At 54.2% G+C, this 24,708-nt stretch overlaps 1 protein-coding gene across 3 annotated transcripts; it reads left to right on the forward strand.

Annotated features, from left to right (window-relative positions):
* The first annotated feature begins 158 nt into the window (after positions 1-158).
* On the forward strand, positions 159-19,083 carry Plin3 (perilipin 3). 3 transcript variants are annotated; one of them, XM_090340581.1, is made up of 8 exons: positions 159-239; positions 3,570-3,934; positions 7,818-8,016; positions 8,157-8,236; positions 10,320-10,584; positions 13,532-13,731; positions 15,276-15,419; positions 18,340-19,083. In XM_090340581.1, the coding sequence occupies exons 2-8, from the start codon at positions 3,587-3,589 to the stop codon at positions 18,682-18,684; spliced, it is 1,581 nt and encodes a 526-aa protein (XP_090196707.1). In that variant the 5' UTR covers positions 159-239; positions 3,570-3,586; the 3' UTR covers positions 18,685-19,083. The 3 variants fall into 3 exon arrangements, with proteins under 3 accessions (XP_090196707.1, XP_090196688.1, XP_090196699.1); XM_090340562.1 differs by having other exon boundaries at positions 7,701-8,016; positions 18,340-19,081; XM_090340573.1 differs by having other exon boundaries at positions 7,701-8,016; positions 18,343-19,081.
* Positions 19,084-24,708: the final 5,625 nt, after the last annotated feature.

The raw sequence follows: 24,708 nt of genomic DNA on the forward strand, positions 1-24,708 counted from the left end.
GGCGTATCCCCAAACACTCAAAACAACGTCACACACCCCCAACACACCACCTCCGACCCGAGAGGGCGTGGCCCACTCGGGTCCCGCCCACCTCCGGCTCTGATTGGTCCTGAGGCCAGTCACTCCGGTGACCACGCCCTCCGATGTATCTATAAAAGCCTGCCCCGCCCCTGACAGCTAGTGGGGAGCTGGCTTTGGAGAAGTGGCCGCCGCGCCCGCACGTCCCGCGGAAGCAAGAGGTGTGTGTAAGGGGAGGGGGTGGGGGGCTCACTGATCGAGCTGGGAAGGATGGGGTGCCCCCCCCAGGAGGGTCAGGCGCGGGGTGCAGCGGCCTGGGAGGGTCTGGATCGTCTGGAATCAACTTTTCAAACTTTCTGCCCGGGCCGGGCCTGAGGTTTGGGGGGCGGGGCGGGGAGGCGTCCCCGAGGGCCCGGGGCGTCTGCACCCCACCCGTCCTCTCCGAGTCGGGGAAGCCACATTGGCTAGGCGTGGAGGCCCAGCGGTCCCCCATACACCTGAGGGTGCCCCCTCATCCCGTGGGAGGATGCGCCCCGGATTGCGCAAGCCCCCCCCACCCCACCCTGTGGCCACAGCCGGGACCTCTGGGTGCTGGATTTTCCCTGGCTCCAGTCTGCTTTTTATTTCTTCTCCGTGTGTGTTTGTGTCTGTCTGTCTGTCTGTGTTTGTCTGTCTGTCTGTCTGTCTGTCTGTGTTTGTCTGTCTGTCTGTCCTGGGTTTGAACTCAGGGCCTAGGCGCTGACCCTGAGCTGCTTTTGGTCAAGGCTATAGTGCTCTTGACACAACTCCTCTCCCAGCTTTTCTCTTTGGGAGGGGAAGGATCGTTTTAGTGGAGACAGAGTTTTTTCTGTCCACGCTGGCTTTCACTATGGATCCTCAGATCTCAGCTTCCTGAGTAGCTAGGATTGTTGGCATGACACCAGTCCTGGGCTCCCAGTTTCTTTTCTTTTTAGTTAAGTCAGAGTCCAGGCAAGCCTGGAACTCGAGATCCTCCTCCCCGCCCCCCCCCCCTTGCCTCAGCCTCCCTGTGCTGGGGTCACAGGCAAGGCCACTTGGGCCAGCTCCCAAAGTTCAGTCTGTCTGTACACAGTCCTGGGGCTTGAGCTCATGGCCTGCATGCTGTCCCTGAGCCCTTTCATTCAAGTTTAGCGCTCCACTACTCAAGCCACAGCTCTTTTGTAGTTTATTGGAGGTGAGAGTCTTACGGACTTTTCTACCTGGGCTGCTTTTGAACCCAGAGCCTCCTGAGTGGCTAGCTCCTCTGTAGCTGGGAGACATCAGAAGGGCCAATACTGTCCCTCAGAGGAATCCAGGGGCCACTGCCTTCTGAACAGGTCCTGTCAGGGGCCAGCACAGAGAAGGTGGCCAGAAGGAAAGACAAGATGATTCTCAGTGGTGTTACTTCCCATTTGGCTCTTTGGAAGAGGCAGAAACCTCTCAGCAGACCCCAGCCAGGGTGGGGTGAGCTCCCACCTTTTGTTTATTTGCAGTATTGGGGTTTAAGGCCAATCTGGACCCTTCCCCCACCATAATAAATAAATAAAGGCAACAAGGCCCCACTTCAACACAGGCTGGGCATGATAGTCCATTCCTGTAATTTCAGCTAAGTAGCAGGAGGCAAAAGTAGGAAGACTCTTCCTACCCTCGGTGGGGGAAGGGTCCAGGTTGGTCTTAAACTGTAACTCTCCCATTCTGCCTCCTGCCTAGCCGGGATCACAGGTGTGAGCCACCAAGCCTGACTTCCAGCTGTTTGTTGGGTTTCTCCTAACCCAGTTAATATGATTGACTCCCTTCATCTCATGGACATAGTAAAGGAGACTAGAAACCACCCCCCACTGCCAGCCCTCAGCCTCACAGCATTGCAAAGCCAGGTTGAGAACCCCACCCTGATTCCTGAACCCCAGATAAAGAGTGTCCCTGAAGTTCCCTGTAAAGCCTCCAGGCAGGGGCTGGAGCCACCTTTAGTCCATTTTTCTCAGGTGAGCCAGCAGAGTAGAGGGGAGGGTAGCCACAGGGCAGTCATTGCTTCCAACCCCATTGTGGGGACCCCCCTGCCTATGCTAGGGTTCACTTACACTGAGCCACGCCCCAGTCCTAAACTTTTTTTTTTTTTTTTTTTGCCAATTCCAGGCTTGAGCTCAGAGCCTGAGCACTGTCTTTGGACTTTCTCAAGGCTAGAGCTCTACCACTTGAGCCTCAGCACCACTTCCAGCTTTTTCTATGTATGTGGTACTGAGGAATCAAACCCTGGTCTTTGGGCATGCTAGGCCAAACTCCTGGCCCATACTTTTGTCTTTTTTGTAGTTGACGTTAAGAGTCTTATGAACTTTCCTACCCAGGCTGGCTTTGAATCAGATGCTCACATTTCAGCCTCTTGAGTAGCTAGGATGACAGGCGTGAGCCACGGACACTGGGCTTATTTATTATTATTTTAACCAGGTACTATTATCTGTCTCGAAAGTCAAAAGTCTTCCCTGAGCCATGTGCCAGTGGCCCAGGCCTGTCATTCTCGCTACTCAGGAGGCTGAGATCTGAGAATCAGGTTCAAAGCCAGCTGGAGCAGAAATGAGAATGAGAAAAACCGAAGTGGCGCTGTGGCTTCTAAGTGTAGAGCACTGGCCTTGAGCAAAAGAGTCCGGGGACAGCACCCAGATTCTGAGTTTAAGCCCCAGGACTGGCAAAAATAAAAATAAAAATAAACGACCATTAAGTTTCTCTGTTAGTGACTTCTGCCCTCTGAAGTGGACTGTTGGTTTTTCTTGATCTCTGGACAACATCTTGGTCTCTGTCAACTTCTTCAACCTCTGCTTAAGACACAGGTGCTGTTCCGTCCATGTCCTGCTGCTGGGACCCCGGCTGCCCCTGTGAGGCAGTGACCCAGGCAGGAAGCCACCCCTCTGCCCCCTGGCACAGCAGCCTTGGACTCTTCTGGATATGAGGTTTCTAGGTGAAAGGAAAGAGTGTTGAAAGTTAGGTCAGGTGGCTCGCGCTCGTCATCCTAGCTACTCTGGAAATGGAGCCTCAAAGATGGCAGTTCAAAGCCAGTCCTGGAAAGGAAAGTCCCCGGAGGCTCTGATCTCCAATTAATCACCCTTATTCCCCCCCAAAAAGCCAGAAGTGGAGCTGTGGCTCAGATGGTAGAGTGCTGTCCTTAAGTGCAAAAGCTCAGGGACAGGGACCGGGAGTTTGGCCTAGTGGTTAAAGTGCTTGCCTAGCATGCATGAATACCCGGGTTTGATTCCTCGGTACCACATACATAGAAAAAAGCTGGAAGTGGTGCTGAGGCTCAAGTGGTAGAGCTCTAGCCTTGAGAAAGTCCAAGGACAGTGCTCAGGCCCTGAGCTCAAGCCTAGGACTGGCAAAAAAAAAAAAAAAAAAGAAATCTATAGGGGCCCAGGGAGTGACAGCCCATACCCCAGGCTGCTCATGGCTATAAGTGACCTTGGCTCCGAGGAGTTGGGCGGAGGACAGCTTCGAGCCCTAGTGTGGGCCTGCACTTGGCCCTGAGCGCGGGCACGACCAGCCGTCCTGTGACCATCATCCATCCACAGTGCCTGCCGCGCACACCATGTCTGCGGCTGAGATAGCTGGGGCCGAGACGCCAGAGACGGAGACACCGGAGACGGAGACACCGGAGATGGAGACACCGGAGACGAAAACACTGGAGACCGAGGCGGACGCCCCCACTCAGTGGACAGAGGAGGATCCCATACCCCAGGCAGATGCCCCCACCCAATGGACGGAGGAAGAGCCGGTATCCCACACAGACACCCCCACCGAGTGGACGGAGGAGGAGCCGGTACCCCAGGCAGACACCTCCATGTACTGGACGGAGGAGGAGCCTGTACCCCAAGTGGACACCCCCACCCCAGTGATGGAGGTGATGAAGGAGGAGGAGCCGGAGCCGGTACCCCAGGTGAGCGATGGGGACTCCCACACGCATCCCTGGAGAGCACCCCAAAGATGAGACGGCCCAGGACACCCCATTGTCTGTTTTCTTTTCCTTTTTTTTGTTGGTCATGGAACTTGAACTTTGGGCTTGGGCCCTGTCCCTGAGCTCTTCAGCTCAAGGCTGCTGCCCTACCCCTTGAGCCACAGCCCCACTTCTGGTTTTCTAGTGGTTAAGTAGAGATAAGAGTCTCAAAGATGGGCCGGGAAGTTTGGCCTAGTGGTTAAAGTGCTTGCCTAGCATGCATGAAGACCCGGGTTCGATTCCTCGGTACCACATACATAGAAAAAAGCCGGAAGTGGTGCTGAGGCTCAAGTGGTAGAGCTCTAGCCTTGAGAAAGTCCAAGGAGAGTGCTCAGGTCCTGAGCTCAAGCCCAGGACTGGCAAAAAAAAAAAAAAAAAAAAAAAAAGAGTCTCAAAGATGTTAGGGCTGGGAGCATGGCCTAGTGGTAAAGTGCTCAAGTACCATGCAGGAAGACTTGGGTTCAAATCCTTAGTACCACATACATAGAAAAAACTAGAAGTGTTGCTTGTGGCTCAAGTGGTAGAGCTCTAGCCTTGAGGACAGCAGAGCCCAAGGAAAGTGCTCAGGCCCTGAGTCTAAGCCCCAGGACTGGCAATTGAAAAAAAAAAGGAAAGAGTCTCGTGGTCTTTAGTGCCCTGGCTGGCTTTGAACAGTGATCCTCAGATCTCAGCCTCCGGAGTAGCCAGGATTACAGGCATGAGCCACTGTACCCAGCTAGGACACCCCATTTTCAATGAAAAAAAAATGAAACAACTCGGGGCCAAGAGTTTGGCCTAGTGGTAGAGTGCTTGCCTAGCATGCACGAAGACCCAGGTTCGATTCCTCAGTACCACATACATAGAAAAGGCCAGAAGTGGTGCTGTGGCTCAAGTGGTAGAGCACTAGTCTTGAGAAAGCTCAAAGACAGTGCTCAGGCCCTGAGTTCAAGCCCCAGGACTGGCAAACACAAAAACAAAATAAAACAAAAAAACTCAACAGATGAGCCAAGAAAGAGCAGACCCTGAACAATGAGCTGTGTGTGTGTGTGCACACGCATGTGTATGTGCTTGTATGTGTTAGTCCTGGGCTTGAACTCAGAACCTGGGAGCTGTCCTTGAGCTTTATTTTGCTGGCACTCTCCCACTTGAACCACAATTCCACTCCAGCCTTGTTTGGTAGTTCATTGGAGGTAAGAGTCTCATGGACTTTTTTTTTCTTTGCCAGTCCTGGGTCCTGAACTCAGGGCCTGAGCACTGTCCTTGGACTTTCTCAAGGCTAGAGCTCTACCACTTGAGCCTCAGCACCACTTCCAGCTTTTTTCTGTGTATGTGGTACCGAGGGATTGAACCCGGGTCTTCGTGCATGCTAGGCAAGCACTCTACCACTAGGCCAAACTCTCAGCCCTCTCATGGACTTTTCATGCCTGGACTGGCTTTGAACTTTCATCCTTGAATCTCAGCTCCTCAGTAGCTGGGATTCCAGGCGTGAAGTCCCAGCACCCAGCTTCAGTGTGGGTTTGGTTTTCATTTCCTTTATGGCTAAGGATGAGGAATGTTTCCTCCTGTATTTCTTTCTATAGAGATGGCTATAGAACCATCGCTGAGAACCCTCTAATTGATTTGCTGTCGTAGTAGTTGGCTTATTTATGATTCTGCTGTTTAATTTCCAGAGCTCTTTATATATTGAGATGTGAATGCCCTGTCCCAAAAGAGAGCTGGCCGCGATGGGGGAAGGGTTTAGCTTTCCCGTGGGCACAGGTAGTGTGGGATGTTAGGGATTCCTTGAAATTTCTCTCTTCTCCCTCAGCTCCAGGAAGAGAAGAGGTGGGAGCTGGGGCAGGAGAAGTAAAATGGGGTGTGTCCTGTCTCTGCCCCCTCACTTCACACTCTCCACATTTGTCCTCTTTGCCCTCCTCAAATACAGCCCACTGTGTACCCCAGGGCCATTACACATGCTGTTGTTTCTCTGTGTATTGCGGTATCTAGTAGAATCCCCTATGAAAATGGAGTTGTCTGCCATGTCCACTGTGGAAACCAGAAGCTCTGTGTGGCTGCTAAGCTCCAGGAAACTGGCCAGTGTAACTATGACAGTAGAGCCTACTCTAAGAGGCTCACATCTGTAACCCTAGCTACTCAGGAGGCTGAGATCTGAAGATCAAGGTTCAAAGCCAGCCCAGGCGTTAAAGTCTGTGAAATTCTTTATCTCCAAATTAACCACCAGAAAACTAGAAGTGGCGCTGTGGCTCAAGGGGTAGAGTGGTAGCCTTGAGCTGAAAAGCTCAGGGACAGTGCCTAGGCCCAGAGTTCAAGTCCCATGACCAACCAATTTAAAAAAACCCACACAGAGCCTCGAGTTTGGCCTAGTGGTAGAGTGCTTGCCTGCCATGTACAAGGACCCGGGTTCAATTCCTTGGTACCACATACATAGAAAAAAGCCAAAAATGATGCTGTGGTATATCGGGGTTTTTAGTCCTTCCTCCCTCCCGACCTGCAAGAGGGATGGAGAGAACACGCCCTGACCAGGACGAGCGGAGAAAGGAAAGGGCCGACTGACAGCCCCCCAGCCCTCCCTCACCAGAGGACAATCACACGCATCAGGGAGACCCGTCCAGGCAGGAGCTCATTTATTGAGGAAGTCCATTCAGCTAATATAGGATGCAGGAGCCAATCAGCACAAAGCCGGGCAGGGCGGGGGAAGGTAGGTAAAGAAGGGGAATCAGGTGCTGTCTGAGAGGGTGGAAGGGTTTGGGGCCAATCCCAGAGGTAGCCTTACTTTACATCACACACCACAGCCACGCCTTCCAACCGGGCAGCAGGCAGGTTGGGTCCCCAAACCAGGAAATGAGCACTGGGCCAGGAGTTAGGCCTCCTTTTCTACAGCATAGGTTTCCATTTCCCTGATGTGATGTGTCCCACAGTGGTAGAGTTTTAGACTTGAGAAAGCCCAAGGACAGTGCGCAGGCCCCGAGTTCAAGGCCCAGGATTGGCAGAAAAAAAAAAAAAAAGGGACTGGAAGTGCATGACAGGCATATGGGCCCTTTCCAGAGGTGAAGAGAAAGTTCGGGGTTAGAGGTCCTCATGTTTTGGCCTTTACCAAGCCGTGGGTCCCATACCAACACTTAAAAAACAACAAAAAGCGGCCAGGAGTTTGGCCTAGTGGTGGAGTGCTTGCCTAGCATGCACGAAGACCCGGATTTAGTATGGCACCACATACATAGAAAAAGCCGGAAGTGGTGCTGAGGCTCAGGTGGTAGAGCTCTAGCCTTGAGAAAGCCCAAGGACAGTGCGCAGGCCCCGAGTTCAAGCCCAGGACTGGCAAAAAAAAAAATTCTGGCCTGGCACAGGTAGATCATTCCTGTCATCCTCGCTACTCAGGAGGCTGAGATCTGAGGATCCCAGTTCAAATCCAGCCGGGGCATGGAAAGGCCATGAGACTTAACCTCCAACGAACCATCAGGAAACCAGCAGCGGTGCTGTGGCTCCAGTGGTAGAGTGCTAGCCTCATAGAAAAGAGCTTAGGGACAGCGCCCAGGCCCTGAGTTCAAGTCCCCTGACTGATGACATCACACTTGTAGAGTATGAAACTTTGAGGCCAACACAAATAGCAACAACAGAAACCCTGAGGTGGGGGACGAGGCCGGGCGAGGAGCTAGAACCTGCACATGGGCATCGTAGACTACTTGCTTTGGGTCTCGCCTGTAGCAGAGATTAATTCCATGCTCACACACAGGCACCACAGAAAGCAAAAAGGTCGCCCCCTGAAGTGTTGGCCCCGTCGCCACCACCACCGGTCCTGCCCCGGGCCCTGCCCCGGCCCCGGCTGACTTTCGTTGCTCCTGCCCCCCAGCCGGGTGTGGTAGACCGCGTGGCATCCATGCCATTTGTCAGCTCCACCTGCAACATGGTATCAGCCGCCTATACCTCCACCAAGGAGAGCTACCCCCACGTCAGGGTCGTGTGCGACATGGCCGAGAAAGGCATCAAGACGATCACGGAGGCTGCGGTCAGCGGGGCCCAGCCGATCCTGTCCAAGCTGGAGCCCCAGAGTGAGTGACACAGGCGGGCAACACGGCAGGTGGGGTGGGGGACCTCGCTCCCCAGCTGTCCAGCCTGGGGTGATTGATCCCTTGGGCCCCTAAAAGACAATGACAACTTCTTCTCTCTGCTTCCTCCCATCCCCTCGTAGTCACCTCGGCCAGTGAATACGCCCACCGGGGCCTAGACCGCCTGGAGAACGTGCCAATCCTGCAGGAGTCCTCAGACAAGGTGACTGCCAGGTGTCTAGGGCTCAGGGAGATCACCTGGGTATGGTGACAAGCAGATGGGACAAGTAAGAAAGAGCCTTGATTCCAGGGAGGCTAGGGGAGGCAAATAAAATGAACGGCACCCTTTTGCATCCTGCCCCAGGACATACTTTTTCCACCATGGATCAATCTCTTCAACTCTTTGATCTTCAAAGTATTTTCTGCCCTACTTAAAAGTAAGTCCTCAGCTGGGCATGGCTGCTCACACCCATTATCCTAGCCTCTCAGGAGGCTTGAGATATGAGGATCACAGTTCAGAAAGCCAGCCTGGGCAGGAAAGTCCATGAAACCCTTATCTCCAGTTAACCAGCAAAAAAGCCAGAAGCGGAGCTGTGGTTCAAGTGGTTGAGCATTTACTAGCCTTGAGCAGAAAAGTTAAGAGACAGCATCATCCAGGCCCATATATATAGATGAGCAAGAGAGTGTCTCAAATGGTAGAACGCACACCCCCCACCCCGCCTAGCAAGCAGCAGCTTCCCTTGAGTTTTCTCCTAATATCAGCAACAATACGAAAAGCCTCCACCTGGCTGTGGGCTTGGGACATGGGCAGAAGATGAATTCCACCGAGGCCTCAGAACGCTGGCCGCATCCCCAGTGTCCTTGCCCTCTCCTTCCCCGTGTGGATTGCAACAGGCTCTGGAATGTCCTGTGGGCCAGCTTCCTTCTGATTATGGAAGCGTAAGCTCAGTCCCTACTTCTCCAAGGTCGTCTAACTGGGCCAGGCCAGGCCGGGGCCTCCAGCTCTTGGCTGGAATCCTGCAGCAGAGCAGGCCGTCCTTGGGGCCTGACGCAGAAAAGGGGTATGTGTGCGCTTTAAATGTGAGCCTCGTTCATGGAGATCTAAGTTTAAAACATGGGTTCAAGAGTATGTATATAACCGGGTGTGGTGGCTCACGCCTGTAATCCTAGCTACTCAGGAGGCTGAGATCTGGGGATCAAGATTCAAAGCCAGCCCGGGCACAAAAGGTCCTGAGACTCTTACCTCCAAGTAACCTCTAGAAAACGGAAGTGACACAGTGGCTCAAGGGTAGGGAGATAGCCTTAAGTTGAAGAGCTCAGGGACAGCACCCAGGCCAAGTTCAAGCCCCATTACCCACACACACACAAAAAAAGGGGCACTCAGATGCTGGTAGCTCATGCCTGTAATTCAAGGTTCTCAAGAGTATCTAAGAATCCCATTTTAAAGCCAGCAGGAAAATCTGTAATCTGTGAGACTCAGTGTGTGTGTGTGTGTGTGTGATGGGGCTTGAACTTTGGGCCTGGGTCTTGTCCCTGATTAACTGGAGATAAGAGTCTCACAAACTTTAGTGCCCTGGCTGGCTTTGAACTGCTATCCTCAGATCTCAGACTCCTGAGTAGCTAGGATTACTGCGGCCCGTGCATTACTTCTTAAGTGGTAGAGCACATAAGGTCTTGAGTTCAAAGACCAAAATCAGCAAAACCACCATAGGTAACTGGGATGGGGCCACATTCCACCACACTAGAGGGGGGGCAGTTCTTCAGTCTAAGAATTTGAGAGGGAAACACCACAAACCACCCTGGATTAAGAAAACAGCAGAGCAGGAAGCGCTGGTGACTTAACATCTGCCATCCTATCTACTCAAGAGGCTGAGATCTGAGGATCACAGTTCAAAGCCAGCCCCTGTAAGAAAGCCTGTGTGACTCTTATCTCCAATGAACCGCCCGGAAAACTGCAAGTGGAGCTGTGGCTCAAAGTGGTAGAGCTCTAGGCTTGAGTGGACCGCACCCAGGCCCTGAGTTCAAGCCCCCCACGACTGACAGAAAAGAGAAAAGCGCAGTAGAGAGGCAGCGTGACTTGGCTAAGGTCACATGCACAGCTAGGAAGAAGCAAGGTGAGGAGCTGAAGGTAGGCAGGTCAGCTCCCCAACCCATGGTCTTTGCCTCACAGGGTGCTGAGAGCCATGGTGGGCCATGGGCAGGGAGGCAGGGGAGGCGCTCGTGGGCGCCCCCTCGTGCTCGCTCTGGGGCTCGCAGGGCCTGGGCCTGGAAGGAAGAAGAAAGCTGTCACTGTCCCTTCTCCTTAGGTCCTGTCTAACACCAAGGACCTGGTGTCGTCCAAGATGACGGAGGCTCGGGAGATATTCTCCAGCACGATGTCCAACGCCAAGGACACGGTGGCCACTGGCGTGAACGAGGCAATGGACATGACCATGTTAGTGCTCAGCAGCGGCATGAACTCGGTCATAGGCTCCCGCATGGGTCAGATGGTCAGCAGCAGGATGGACACCATGCTGGGCAAGTCGGAAGCCTGGGCCGACAACCACCTGCCCATGACCAACGAGGAGCTGGGTGAGCGTGTGCCACCTCCTGCCCACCTCTGCCCTCCGCACTGTCGGTCATCCCCGAAGCCACTGGCGAGGGTGCCTGTGAGCCACGGCCCGTCCCTCCTTCCTGGGCCTACAGTCCATCCTGGCATCCAGCGTGGCCTGCCCGTCCCTTCCCTGCCTCCTCCTCCTCTTCCCTTTCTCTGCCCCAGCCACAGGGGCGCTTGGCTTGTTCCCCATCTTGCCAGGTTGCATCCATCCTGCCTCAGTGTTCCCTTTGCTCTGCTTCACTCCGCCCATTCATTTGGTCCTAATTAAGCATAGCCCTCCCCTCCCCCAGTCTACCCAGCCCCCACTTGGGTCTTTTCCATGTGATTGTAGGGGTGGGGGGAACCGAGTATGAGAGAGACCATCTGGGCATTATCCCTGAGCTTTTTGTCCTCTAGTCTGGTGCTCTACCACTTGAGCCACAGCTCCACTCCCGGCTTTTTGGTTGCTACGTGGACATGGTAATCTCATGAACTTGGCTTTGAACTGCAGAATCCTCAGGTCTCCCACTCCCGAGTAGCTAGGATTCCAGGCCTGAGCTACTGGTGCCCAGCTACATGGGATTTTTTTTTGGGGGGGGTCTGGGAGTGAGGTGGGGCAACCAGTGTGTGTCTAGAACTTGAAATATTTTATTTTTGTGGTGTTGGAGATAGACACGAGAGGGCTTTGTGCAGGGCAGGTAAGCACGCACCCCTGAGACCCCTCTCCAGTCCTGGCTCTTCTGTTTAGTATTATTTTTATTTTATTCAGGCTGGCCTGAAACTTGATCCTCTTGCTTCTGTTTCTGCAGCTCTGAACTGACCCTATAGCTACCACGCCCTGGCTTCCTTGGAATTCTTAAGTTCCTCCTGGGGTAGGGAAACCCTGTTTAGGCCTTAGCGGGGAAGCTGGAGCCTGAAGTCTTGTGCCCCGGTCAGAATGGCAGTCCCACCCATTCAACTCAGCCTGGGAGGAGAAATGCTGGGATTGCACTGGGGTGGGGCCCTGCCCGGAAGGGAAGAGTCTCAGCAGAGCTGACTGTGGGTGGGTGGTTAGGGATGGCCCGAGCATGGGGGTATCAGGGCCTGTCTGGACTACCTACCTTTGCACCAGGGAGGGTAAGGTGGTACGTGCCAGCAGGCGGAGGCTAAGGCAGGATGGGAGTTCCCAACCTCATGTGTATGTGATGTGTGTGCGTGTGTATGTGTGTGTCCTGGGGCTTGAACTCATGGCTTGGTCACCATCCTTGAGCTTTTTCTTTTTCAAGGCAAGCACACTTGAGCCACAGCGCCATTTCCAGCTTTTTCTGAGTAGTTTATTGGACTTAAGAGTCTTACAGACTTTCCTGATGGTCTGGTTTCAAACTGTGATTTTTAGATCTAAGGGTTATAGGCATAAGCCACCTGTGTCAGACTTACATTTTTAATTAATTAATTAATGTATTTAATTGTTGATCATGGGGCTTGAACTCTAGGCCTGGGTGCTGTCCTTGAGCTTCTCAGCTGAAGACTACTGTCCTATCCTTGGGTCTGTGCATTGTTCGTGAGCTCTTCAGTTCAGGGACAACCCTACCCCTTGAGCCACAGCACCACTTCCAGTTTTCTAGTAGTTAATTGGAGATAAGAGTCTCATAGAGGAGCCGGGAGTTTGGCCTAGTGGTTAAAGTGCTTGCCTCGCATGCATGAAGACCCGGGTTCGATTCCTCGGTACCACATGCATAGAAAAAAGCTGGAAGTGGTGCTGAGGCTCAAGTGGTAGAGCTCTAGCCTTGAGAAAATCCAAGGACAGTGCTCAGGCCCTGAGCTCAAGCCCAGGACTGGCAAAAAAAAAAAAAAGAGTCTCATAGACTTTGATGCCCAGGCTGGCTTTGAACCACAATCCTCAAATCTCAGCTAGGATTACAGGCGTGACCCACCATGCCCAGCTTAATTTTTTTTCTTTTTCTTTTTTTCTTTTCTTTCTTTCTTTTTTTTTTTTTTTTTTTGCCAGTCCTGGGCTTTAGCTCAGGGCCAGAGCACTGTCCTTGCATTTTCTCAAGGTTAGAGCTCTACTACTTGAGCCTCAGCACCACTTCTGGCTTTTTCTATGTACTGATACCGACGAATCAAACCTAGGCTTTTGTGCATGCTAAGCAAGCACTCTACCAGTAGGCCAAACTCCCAGCCCTTAAATTTTCTTTTTAATTATTATAAAGGTGAGATACTGAGGAGTTCCAGTTACATAAGTCAGGCAGGCAAATCATACATTTTCATTTCTTTCCCTTTGGTCAGTCGTGGGCTGTTTGGGTCCCAGTGGTGGAGTGCTATTCTTTGAGCCTCTGCTGCTCCTCGTTTTCTGGTGGCTCAGGTTTTCTGGTGGTTCATTCGAGGTAACAGTCGCAGGGACTTTCTTATCCAGGCTGGCTTTGAACTCGGATCCTCAAATTCCAGCCTCCTGAATAGCTGGGACTACCCAGACAAGAGCCACCACGGCTTAAGGGTACATTTCTTTGGGGGGGGGGCTATGTCACCCCTTTCCTCGTGCTCTTCTCCTCTGGTGGGGACTGCTATTGCCGTCAAGGGAAGGGTGCAGAGCTTAGCGAGGGGGCCTGGGGCCCAAGGTTCACACATTGGGGGCGTGGCCGAACGAGGGGGCGTGGCCAAACCATTGGGGCGTGGTTTGTTTCTCGTGTGGGCGTGGCTTGGGCGGTAAGGGCGGGGCTTACGCTGTAGCACGCCAACCGATCCCCCAGGCGTGAGTTTAAAACTCCAGTACAACCAAGAGAAAGGAAAGAAAGCTAAGAACCCGGGGACGGATATCTAGACTTGAAGGCCCGGCCTGCTGTCCACCCCTGCTGTGTGGGCTGAGCCCCCGTTTCCTCGTTTTAAAGATCAGAGAATGGAGCTTACGGCGTGGAGGTGCCCCCCCCCCCGCAGGACCTCACCCCGCCCCCTTTGTTCCTGCAGCCCGCCTGGCCGCGTCGGAGGAGGGCTGCGACCTGGCCTCGGTGCAGCAGCAGCGGCAGGAGCAGAGCTACTTCGTGCGCCTGGGCTCCCTGTCGGAGCGCCTGCGGCAGCGCGCCTGCGCACACGCGCTGGGGCGGCTGCGGGGCGCCGGGCAGGGCGCGCAGGACGCGCTGCAGCAATTGGCGCATGCGCTCAGCCTGGTGAGGGGCGGGGCGGAGGCCGAGGGGTGGGGCCTGGGGCGGGGCTCTCTCCTGTCCGTGTCTGTGTGTGTGTGTGTGTGTGTCTGTGTGTGTCTGTGTGTGTCTGTCTCTGTCTGTCTGTCTGTCTCTGTCTGTCTGTCTCTGTCTGTCTGTCTGTCTGTCTGTCTGTCTCCGGCCTTGCCTAACCTCGGGGTTGTCTTTTTATTGCTTTTCCCTTTCTGGTTCTGTGGTAGCCAGTCCTGAGGCTCGAACCCAGAGTCTGAACTGCTTCTGCTCAAGGCTACCGCGTGGAGCCACAGCGCCACTGTCCCGTGTTCTAGGGGTGGATGGGCGAGAAGAGCCTCACGTCCTTCAGTGCCCCGGCCTGGCTTTGAGCCGCCACCCTCCCTCCGATCTCAGCCTCCTGAGTAGCTCGGATGGCGGGCGTGAGCCCTCGGCGCCCGGCTCCTGTTCTCTTCTGTAGAGATGGGCCAGTTCTGGGCCTTGAACCCAGGGCCTGGGTGCTGTCAGCTTTTTTACTCAAGGCCGGCGCTGAACCGCTTGAGCCACAGCTCCGCTTCGACCGGATGGCGGTTCACTGGAGAGAAGAGTCTCCCAGACTTCCCTGGCCAGTTTGGCTTTGAACTTCCATCCTCTGATTTCAGGCTCCTGAGTAGCTAGGATTATAAGTGTGAGCCATCAGTACCTGGTTAATCATCTCCCCTTCCTCCTCCTCCTCCTCCTCCTCCTCCTCCTCCTCCTCCTCTTCTTCCTCCTCCTCCTCCTCTTCTGAGCAAGTACTGGGACATGAAATCAGAGCTCTGTGCTCTTGCTTTATACTTTTTCCTCTCCAGGATGTCACTCTACCACTTGAGCCATGATTCCAGTCCAGCTTTGTGTTGGTGAATGGGAGATAAATGTCCTGGCTTTGAACTGTGATCCTCAGATGGCAGCCACCTGAGCTGCTAGGATGACAGGCGTGAGCCACTGGTGCCGGGTTCCTTTTGCGCCTCAGCATGCTAGGCAGGTGCTCTACGCCTGAGATGACTTCTCTTACCCCCATCTTATCCAGATGGGACGCACATCTCAGGAGCATTCAGCACGGTCACATGGCCATTCAGCTGGGCCTGCTATTGGTTTCCAGAACCTTCCATCTCTCAGACTGCACCTTTGTCTCCATTGGATACTAACTCCCCTCCCCTCCCCCATCCTGCTGCCTGTCTTGGGGGGGCTCTGATTTCTCCAGGGAGCTCTTGTTGAGGTCCTGTCCCGTCCTTCTGTGTCTGCTGGGGCTCGGAGTATCGTCTGCACATTCTACCGTGGGTCCTGGATGTCCTTTTTCATGGCTGTATTGTAGTCCACCGCAAGCAATTTCAAGCTGTCATGTCTCTGTGGCTAAAGCCAGTGTTGTAGCCAAGCCCTGGGGCCAAGAGGAGGAAGTGCCTTCTTCCTGTGTCCCCCCTAGATACCTCACATCGCAGGGGGGCTCGGGCCCCTTCTGGGCCTGGGGTTGGGGAGGAGGGGTATCCAGACACTCCCCTCACCTCTTCCTTCATCAACTGCAGATAGAAATGGCGAAGCAGGGTGTGGACCAGAAGCTGGGGGAGGGCCAGGAGAAGCTGCGCCAGATGTGGATGAACTGGAAGAACATGGAAACCCTGAACAAGACGGAGAGCAGTGAGAAGGACCCGGGCTCCGCAGAGCCAGAGGTACCCATCTGTCCCACCATACCCTGCTCTGTGGACCTGTCTGTCGGCAGTGATTTCTCTCCTATAAGTGGCGGTTTGGGGCCGTGCCACCTCCTCCAGGCAGTCCACCTTGCTTCCACCCTGGCACGTGGCTGCGGCCTTTAATGATGAAGTGGCTCCCCCTATGAAAAGCCGAGTCTTGGTGTCTTTCGTGCCCCACGTGCCCCCGCGTAGCTGGAAGCCGCCGTGCGGGTGCTAGTGTGGCAGTTTGTGACTCTTAGTTTTGTCCCTCCCTGTCCCCAAATCTGGGTGTCCGTGTGTGTGTGCGTATGTGTCTGTGTGTGTGCAGTCCTTGCCCTCTACCACTTGAGCCACAGCTCTACTTCTAGCTTTTTTTGGTGGTCCATTGGAGATAAGATTCTCACAGGCTTTCCTGTCCTTGGCTGGCTTTGAACCCAGTCCTCAGATCTCAGCCTCCTGAGAAGCTAGGATGACAGATGTGAGCCATGAGGCCTTGGCTATAGGTCAGTTTTGTTTTTTGTTTCCCCCTGTTCTGAACTCAGGGCGTGAACTCAGGGCCTGAGCACTGTCCCTGAGCTTTTTTTTGCTCAAGGCTAGCACTCTACCACTTGAGCCACAGCACCATTTCTGCCTTTTTCTGTGTATATGGTACTGAGGAATGAAACCCAGGGCTTTGTGCATGCCAGGCAAGCACTCTACCACTAGACTGTGTTCCCAGCCCTAGGTCAGTTTTAAGAAAGATTCAATGATAACAGGTTAAATAATGAACCACACAAAATAAATAAGTAATGAACCACAAATATCACTGGGCCCGTGAGCGCCTGGCTATAATTCAACTTCCTACCTCAGCCAGGGCCCTGGGTCCCTGTTCCTAGCTTTGCCATTTCTTTATTTCAATATGCTCATTTCTAGGACTCTCTCTCTCCCTCTCCCCCCCCCCCTTTCTCTCTCTCTGTCTCTGTCCCTCCCTCCCTCCCTTCCCTCCCCTCTCTCTACCAGTCCTGAGGTTTGAACTCAGGGCCTGGATGCTGTCCCTGAGCCTCTTTGTGCTCTAGGCTAGCGCTCTACCCCTTGAACCACAGCACTACCTCCGGTTTTCTGGAGGTTCACTGGCGATAAGAGTCTCACAGACATCGCTACCAGACTGACTTTGAATTGTGATCCTGAGATCCCAGCCTCCTGAGTAGCTGGGATGCTAGGCGTGGGCCACCAGCGCCTGGTTTAGATCTCCCTCCATCTAGGCGAGCACTCAATCACTAGGCTACGCTCCGGCCCTAGATCTCTCTCCTATCCTCCTCTGCTTGGCTGTGGATAAGTGAAAGTGGTTAATGGGTGGAGAATTGTGCCCGTGGAGTTTGGACCGTAGGACTGGGGTGTGGCTGGTAGGAAAGGCCTGGCCTCCAACCCCAGAACAAGGGAAAGTAGGACTCCATAGAATGGAAGCAGGTTTTGGGGTACTCACAGAGTTATACAACCATCACCACCACAGAATCCATTGCCTTCTCAGTACTGTCAAGGAGCCACCTCCCCAGCCCCCACCATCCACTTTCTATCTGTGGACCTGCCTGCTCCCCACCTTTCCTGTCCACTCCCTATCCCTGCAGCCACGCACGCCTTTTGGGTCTGCAGTTGACCCTAGACCAGGTGGCCTCTGGTCCCCGCCATGCTGTGCCATGATCAGAGTTTTGTCCTGTTTTGGCTGCAGAATGTTTCCCGTGCTAGAATTTAGAGATTTGGGTCTAGGAGTTTGGCCTAGTGGTAGAGTGCTTGCCTAGCATGCACCAAGACCTGGGTTTGATTCCTCCGTACCACATACATAGAAAAAGTTGGAAGTGGTGCTGAGGCTCAAGTGGTAGAGCTCTAGCCTTGAGAAAGTCCAAGGACAGTGCTCAGGCCCTGAGTTCAAGGCTCAGGACTAGCAAAAAAGATTTGTCTCTTTTTTCCCTGGTGTTCCTTTGAAGCTTCCTGAGCACGATAGGGAGTGAGGAAGCTGGGTGTCGTAGCTTGTACCTGTCATCCCAGCCACTCAGGAGGCTGAGATGTGACGATCACGGTTCAAAGCCAGCCCAGGCTTTAAAAAAAAGCATGACCAAATGGTAGAGCACCAGGCTGGGGGTGGGGGGAAGCCAAGCCAAAGAGCCCCTAGCAGTGTGTACATGCATGCACAGGCACGCACGCACATGTGCACACACAAATCCAGCACACCATGGATGCTCAGGTTGCTTTTTTTTTTGGTTGGTTGTGCAGTGTGAACTCTGGGCCTGGGTACAGTCCCTGAGCATTTCAGCTCAAAGGCTACTGCCGTACTCCGTGAGCCACAGCGCCACTTCCGGTTTTCTGGTAGTTAATTGCAGATGAGTCTCTTGGAGGGCCGGGAGTTTGGCCTAGTGGTAGAGTGCTTGCCTAGTATGCACGAAGACCCGGGTTCGATTCTTCGGTACCGTATACATAGAAAAAGCTGGAAATGGTGCTGTGGCTCAAGTGGCAGAATGCTAGCCTTGAGAAAAGCCCAAGGACAGTGCTCAGGCCTTGAGTTCAAGCCCCATGATTAGGGGAAAAAATAAGAAACTCATGGACTTCAGTGCCTGGCTGGCTTTGAACCACAATCCTTAAATCTCAGCCTCCTGAACAGCTAGGATTACAGGTAGGAGCCGGCCTCTTTCTTCCTTCCTTCCTTCCTTCCTTCCTTCCTTCCTTCCTTCCTTCCTTCCTTCCTTCTTTTCTTTCTTCCATTCCTGGAGCTTGAACTCAGGGCCTGAGCATTGTCCCTGAACCTTCTCAAGGCTACAGCTGACCAAAAACAAACAAAAAGCAACCCTGGTCCCTGAGAAGCCTTTTCTGTCAGGCCCAAAGGAAGGACCCCTCTGTCTGTCCATCTGGCCAGCAAGAGGCCATGACGGTCCCTGGCTGTGTTTCTCAGCAGGTGGAGTCGCAGGCACTGAGCATGGTCCGGGACCTCACGGGGCAGCTGCAGAGCGCATGTGCGTCCCTGGGCACCAGCCTGCAGGGGCTGCCGGCGCAGGTGAAGGAGCAGGCCCAGCAGGCCCGCCGCCTGGCCGAGGCCCTCCACGCCACCTTCGCCCACACCCAGTCCTTCCAGGACCTGTCCAGCAGCGTCCTCGCCCAGAGCCGCCAGTGCGTGGCCCAGGCCCGGGAGACCCTGGCATACACGGTGGAGTCCGTGGCCCAGAACCCACCCCTCATGTGGCTGGTGGGCCCCTTCTCTCCCGGGATCACAGAGAGAGCCCCCAAAGCTGAGAAGTAGGGTGGGAGGAAGAGCCAAAGGGAGGGGGTGCGTCTCTCCTGGAGTTGGGGGTGGGGGGCTGTCATGATCTCTCCTGAACGACACAAAGTTGTCCTGGAACGGGTGAGCCCCTCGCGCCCGCTGAGCTGCGGGGAAGCATTTGGGGGTGAGCCTGGCCTCATCAGGTGATGTGCTCAGAAGAAAAGAGAAAAGAAGGTTTCCTAGAAGGTTCCAAACCAACCTACCGACCTTCCTTTCTTGCTTCCTTCTAACGGTGAACAGTATTGTTCTCATGATGCCCTCCTTCCTTTCCTGTGTCAAGGCTTGGATGCTGGACTTGGGGGGATTTAGGGCCAGGAGGAGTTGTTCAGCCTTGCTTGGTCACCTTGTGCAGGGGTGCCTTAATAAAGGGTTCCCCGCACTGTGGCCCGTGTGCAGTCCCTGTGTCGACGCGTGTGTCACCAAAGCCAGGAGGGAGGCTGCTTCACTTTCCAACAACAGAGGTGTTCTGACGGCCATTGCATGAGGCTGGAAGCCGGCCCTGGAGGTTTTCCTGCTAGACTCGGCCTGTGCTCTGCATCCACCCCGGGAGGCCATGCTCCTTACCGCTCCCCCCCACACACACCAAGGAAATTTGGGGTGTGTGTGTGTGTGTGTGTACTAGAGCCACATTCCCAGCCTCACTTCTTTTTTTAAACTGGTCAGTTGGAATCTCATGGGTTTTCCTACTGGGGCCGGTTTCCAACGTTGATCCTCACATCTCAGCTTCGTGAGAAGCCGGGACGACAGGCGTGGGCCAGGGCACCTACTCCACTGACATTCTCCACAAGCTCTTCGCAGCCCATTCAGCAATAAATCTGTGAATATGCTGAACACTGAGAGGCCATGTGAGCCAACCACTGCCCTAGATCAGGGGAGGGGCAAGGCATTGGGAAGCAGCCTGTGGGGGACATTTCAGATGCAAAGCTTAACGAGCCTTCTGCTAGACACACCCTAAGCAAAAAAAAAGATAAAACCCGTACCCCAAACAAATCTATCAGGTTTCTGCCCCCCACCCCCTCCAGCCCGGGACAGGAGGCTTGAACTCTGGGTGTTGTCCCTGAGCTCTTCAGCCAAAGGCTACCAGCCTACCCTTGAGCCAAGCCCCACTTCCCGTTTTCTACAGGTTAGTTGGAGATGAGAGTCTCAGGTCCTTTTGTACCTGAACCTTGATCCTCAGATCTCAGCCTCTTGAGTTGCTAGGATTACAGGCATGAGCCACTGCACCTGGCTTGTTGGCTAAATGTTAAGTTTTGCCTTGTATTTTGTTTGGCATTGCCTGTTTTTCCAGCCTTAACCATGTGGTTCTATCATACAGCGGGCAAAGTATTTTTTGCCATTAGAATAAAAAAAACCGATGGTTTTCTTTTTACTTTCTTTTCTTTTTTATTTTTTGCCAGTCCTGGGACTTGAACTCAGAGCCTGAGCACTGTCCTTGAGCTTTCTCAAGGGTAGTGCTCTGACACTTGAGCCACAGTACCAATTCCACTATGTATGTGGTATCAAGGCTTTATGTATGCTAGGCAAGCATTCTACTACTAGGCCACACTCCTGACCCAAGTGTGCTATTTGTTAAAAGGAAGCATCTTTATCAAGAAAAGTAGTAAAAGGAATGGGAGCCAGCTCTGCTGCTAGCCAGCTGTGATGAAGAAAACCAGTAAGGACAAATGTTAGGGATGGGGAGTAGTTGTAGAGTGCTTGCCTAGTATGCATGAAGACCTGGGTTCAATTCCTTGGTACCACATATACAGAAAAGTCAGAAGTGGTGCTGTGGCTCAAGTGGCAAATCCCTAGCCTTGAGGAAAAAGCCCAAGGACAGTGCTCAAGCCCTGAGTTCAAGCCCCAGGACTGGCAAAAAAATTAAAAAAACAACCTCATACACAGAAAAAGCTGGATGTGGTGCTGTGGCTCAAGTGGCACAGTGCTAACCTTGAGCAAAAAGTGTCCAAGGACAGTGCCCAGGCCCTGAGTTTAAGCCAACAAACAATGACAACAACAACTAGCAGCTCATTCTTTATGTCCCATCTCTGAAAGTAATTGTGTAAACCAAAGTTCACTTAATTGTTTCTGCCAAGGCCCTTCAAATGAACACCTTTTAACTCAAATGTAATTTTTTCCTATGCAATGTCTGTGTCCCAGATAATTAGTAACTAGATTTTTTAATCATTCCCTGTTCGAAAGCTGTCATGTTTACTCACCTACTTTTATCCCATGAAGCATTGAATCAGACTCACAGGGGTACAGGCGACTTACAGGTTTGTCAGATTTAACTTAGTTTAACTTTGATTCTTTTTTTATTGGTTTGTTTGTTTTTCTTTTTTCCTTTTTCTTTTTTTTGGGTCCTGAGCTCTTCAGCTCAAGGCTACATCCCTGCCCCTAGAGCCACAGCTCCACTTCCGGTTTTCTAGTGTTTAACTGGAGATAAGAGTCTCACAGACTTTAGTGCCTGGCCTGGCTTTGATCTGTGATCCTCAGATCTCAGCCTTCTGAGTAGCTAGGATTACAGATGTGAGCCACTGAGCCCAGGGTTACTTTGATTCTTAATAAGTTTCAGGTGAGCCCTGCTTAATTGAAAACTCTATTTCTAGTTCATCTCCTTGTTCCTATCATTGGAAGTAAAGGGAACTCTGTGGATCACAGTTCAAAGCCAGCCTGAACAGAAAAATCCTAGAGACTCCACTTGCCAACTGAACCAGCAAAGAACCAGGCTGGAATGCGGTTCAAGAGACTCTCATCTATAATCAACGAGCAACATTCTGCAGGTGGCCTTGGGGCTCAAAGTGGTGAATTAGGGACAGCCAGGAGTTTGGCCTAGTGGTTAAAGTACTTGCCTAGCATGCACGAAGACCTGGGTTTGATTCCTCGGTACCACATACATAGAAAAAAGCTGGAAGTGGTGCTTGTTAGACCCCCGACTCAGCGGGATGTCTTCCAGACGGAGCCCCCTTTCCAAGGATCAGCGAGTCCACGCAGTCGGATGCAAACAGCAAGAGGTTTATTTGGGAACACGGGCGCCCGGGGCAACAAGGTCTCCTAGAAGACTTGCGCGCCTAGGCTAGGGAGAGGGGGATATTTATGGGTGGCTGAAGCAGGTTACAGAAGCAGAAGCATAGTTACAGGGTAATGATTGATTATAATCACATTAGGTAAGACTCAGCTAGGGGTTTATTGAAGTTTCCACTTGGTTAAACAGGCAGTTAACTGCATGTCTTGTTTCTGGCCATATTTTATTGTTTTATTCCTGGAATTTCCTCCTCTTATTCAGGTTCATAAGGTATACAGTTTCACTGACTCGAACCAACTCAAACTGTACATCCTGTTGGCTGTTTTTCAGCCCATTGTATAAACTGCAGCTACTTGCACTATTCTAAAGGCCATTCTTTTAAGACTTTGGATTTCTTAGTATTACTTCTATAATCAAGGAAATTGGAAGACGTTTGTGTGAAGGTGATTTAGAGTGGTTACTATTGGTTACTATTACATTATGGGGAGATTCTATATTTCTCAGTGCTGAGGCTCAAGTGGTAGAGCTCTAGCCTTGAGAAAGTCCAAGGACAGTGCTCAGGCCCTGAGCTCAAGCCCAGGACTGGCAAAAAAAAAAAAAAAATGACCAGGGTTCGATTCCTCAGTACCACATACACAGAAAAAGCCAGAAGTGGTGTTGTGGCTCAAGTGGTAGAGCACTGGCCTTGAGGAAAGCCCTGAACTCTGGCCCTGAGTTCAGTCCCCATGACTGGCAGAACAAACAAACAAAAAGGTGGTGAAGTACTACCTTGAGCAGAAGTGCTCAGGGACAGTACCCAGGCCTTGAGTTCAAATCCCAGGATTAACAAAAGAGAGGCCAACTTGGACGTCCTATCATTGGCACCTAGACCCCTGGGAGAAAAACTAGTCCTGGAAGTAGAGCGAATGGTGCCATATCCACAGTGGAGTCACTTTACCCTGGCCTTTTCAAAATGAATCAGAACTGGGGGACCAAGAGAAATGCTTCATATGCTGCCTGTCTACCTTCTCACTGCAGAGCCGCTTCGGATCTTGCCTTTGTTAGCTGCTCTTTCTGTACAGGAAGGGATCAAGGCCTCTCACCAGGCCCTTAACCAGGCCAGTCCAGGCCTGGCTCGCTCCTGCCTGGACTAAGGCTGGGAGGAAACTTTCCTGGCTTATGGCCAGGGGGTGTTTTCTTGTGTCACTCTCGCCAACTCGTCATGACCATGCGGTCAGCCTTGTGCCTGATCCCCAGGCTTCCGGTAATACCTGCCCTGCCCAGCGCTGGCCTGGACCCCGGCCCGGTGACTCATCCACGAGCTTTGCATATTCCTTTCAGTTTCAAAGGATGGGGATCCGCTTTGTTCTCCTGACTCCACGCTGCTTCCTGCTCGGCCCATGCTGTGTTGTTGCTGTTTTGTTAGTCCTGGGGCTTGAACTCGGGACCTGCGCACTGCCCTTCGTTATTCCTCTAGGCCAGAGCTCTGCCGCCTGAGCCGCAGCACCACTTCTGGCGGTGTGTGTGTGTGTGTGGTCTTCGTGCACGCTAGGCGAGCACTGTGCGCACGCTAGGCGAGCACTGTGCGCACGCTAGGCGAGCACTGTGCGCACGCTAGGCGAGCACTGTGCGCACGCTAGGCGAGCACTGTGCGCACGCTAGGCGAGCACTGCGTCACCGGGCCACGCGCCTGCGCCCACGCCGTTCCGTGTCTGTTGCTGCGGGTGGTGGGGTTTGAGCCCAGGCCTGGCCGCGTCCCCGAGCCTCCATGTCCGGTTTGTGCGCGGTTCTGGGGCTGGGAGCCTCTCGGGACCTTCCTGGGCGCAGGCCGCTGGCTTGGACCGGGACGCCCGGCTCTCAGCCCTCTCGGGAGTGAGGAGGCCAGGCTGACCCGGGCCCTGGCCAGGTCCTCGCTGCGGCCCTGGATGGCGGTGACTTCCCCGTGGATGAAGGAAGGCCGGCTTGGGGCCGCGCTGCCGCGCCAGCCCGGCGTGGTGTCCCCGGGGGGCGCCCGAGCCCCTCGCACCCCTTCTTCCCCCTCGCACCCCTCCCCACGCGGGGAGGGCGGGCGGGGTGCGAGCTCAGCCCCGGCTCCAGTCCTCCCCGCCCTCTGTCCACGGCCTCTGTGGGACCGGGCGGGGGCGCGGCTCAGGGGGCCGAGCGCCAGCCCGGAGCGGCCGGGGGGCGGGGACTTTCCCCGGGGGGAAGGGGTGGCCGCGTCACGCCGCCCCGCCCGCCCGGCTGGGACCTCGGAGCGGCCCCGCCCCGGGACGTCCGGGGACGCGGAAGCCACTGCCCTCCGCGCGGCCCGGACTCGGCGCCCCAAGTCTGCGCCCGGACTCGGCGCGGCCCTGGTAGGTGGCGTGCGGGACCCCCCAGCTCAGCCCCCGACCCCCGACCCCAGCACCCCGATCTCCCCCGCACCCCGACTCCCGCAGCCCCCTCCCCGCACCCCGATCCCCGCAGCCCCCCATCTCCCCCGCACCCCGATCCCCAGCACCCCGATCTCCCCCAGCCCCCTCCCCCGCACCCCGATCCCCGCAGCCCCCCCATCTCCCCGGCACCCCGATCCTCAGCACCCCGATCTCCCCCAGCCCCCTCCCCAGCACCCCGATCTCCCCCCAGCACCCCATCCCCCCGCACCCCGATCCCCCCAGCCCCCTCCCCAGTCCCCGATCTCCCCCCAACCCTCCATCTCCCCCAGCACCCCGATCCCCCAGCCCCCCCAATCTCCCCCCAGCACCTCCCCAGCCTGGGCCCAGGCACCTCTGCTGGGCCCCAGGAGCCCTGGGGCCACCCGGGGCCTGCACACCTGGGCCTGCCTGGCTGGCTTTGAACTGTGATCTTCAGGGAGCTGGGGTGTCAGGCCTGAGCCCTGGCTCTTCACCAGCCCTGAGCAGGGGTGGAGGGAGCTCTGGGCCCTGTGGCTTCATCTGGGCAGCCATTCAGGCCAGAGGAGCTCATGTCCCCGCCTGGCCCCACCCCCAGGTTTCCCCACCCAGGGGGACCCCTGCTCCTTGGCA

Source organism: Megascapheus bottae, chromosome 1 (assembly GCF_031878675.1).
Source record: "Megascapheus bottae isolate mThoBot1 chromosome 1, mThoBot2.hap1, whole genome shotgun sequence".
In the NCBI taxonomy this organism is placed as follows: domain Eukaryota; kingdom Metazoa; phylum Chordata; class Mammalia; order Rodentia; family Geomyidae; genus Megascapheus; species Megascapheus bottae.

Excerpts from the sequence above, each read along its gene's own strand:
- Plin3 (XM_090340562.1), top strand. The coding sequence starts at position 3,587 with ATGTCTGCGGCTGAGATAGCTGGGGCCGAGACGCCAGAGACGGAGACA. Across the intron at positions 8,237-10,319 it reads TGCAGGAGTCCTCAGACAAG|GTCCTGTCTAACACCAAGGA; the intron begins GTGACTGCCAGG and ends CCTTCTCCTTAG. Across the intron at positions 13,732-15,275 it reads TGGCGCATGCGCTCAGCCTG|ATAGAAATGGCGAAGCAGGG; the intron begins GTGAGGGGCGGG and ends CATCAACTGCAG.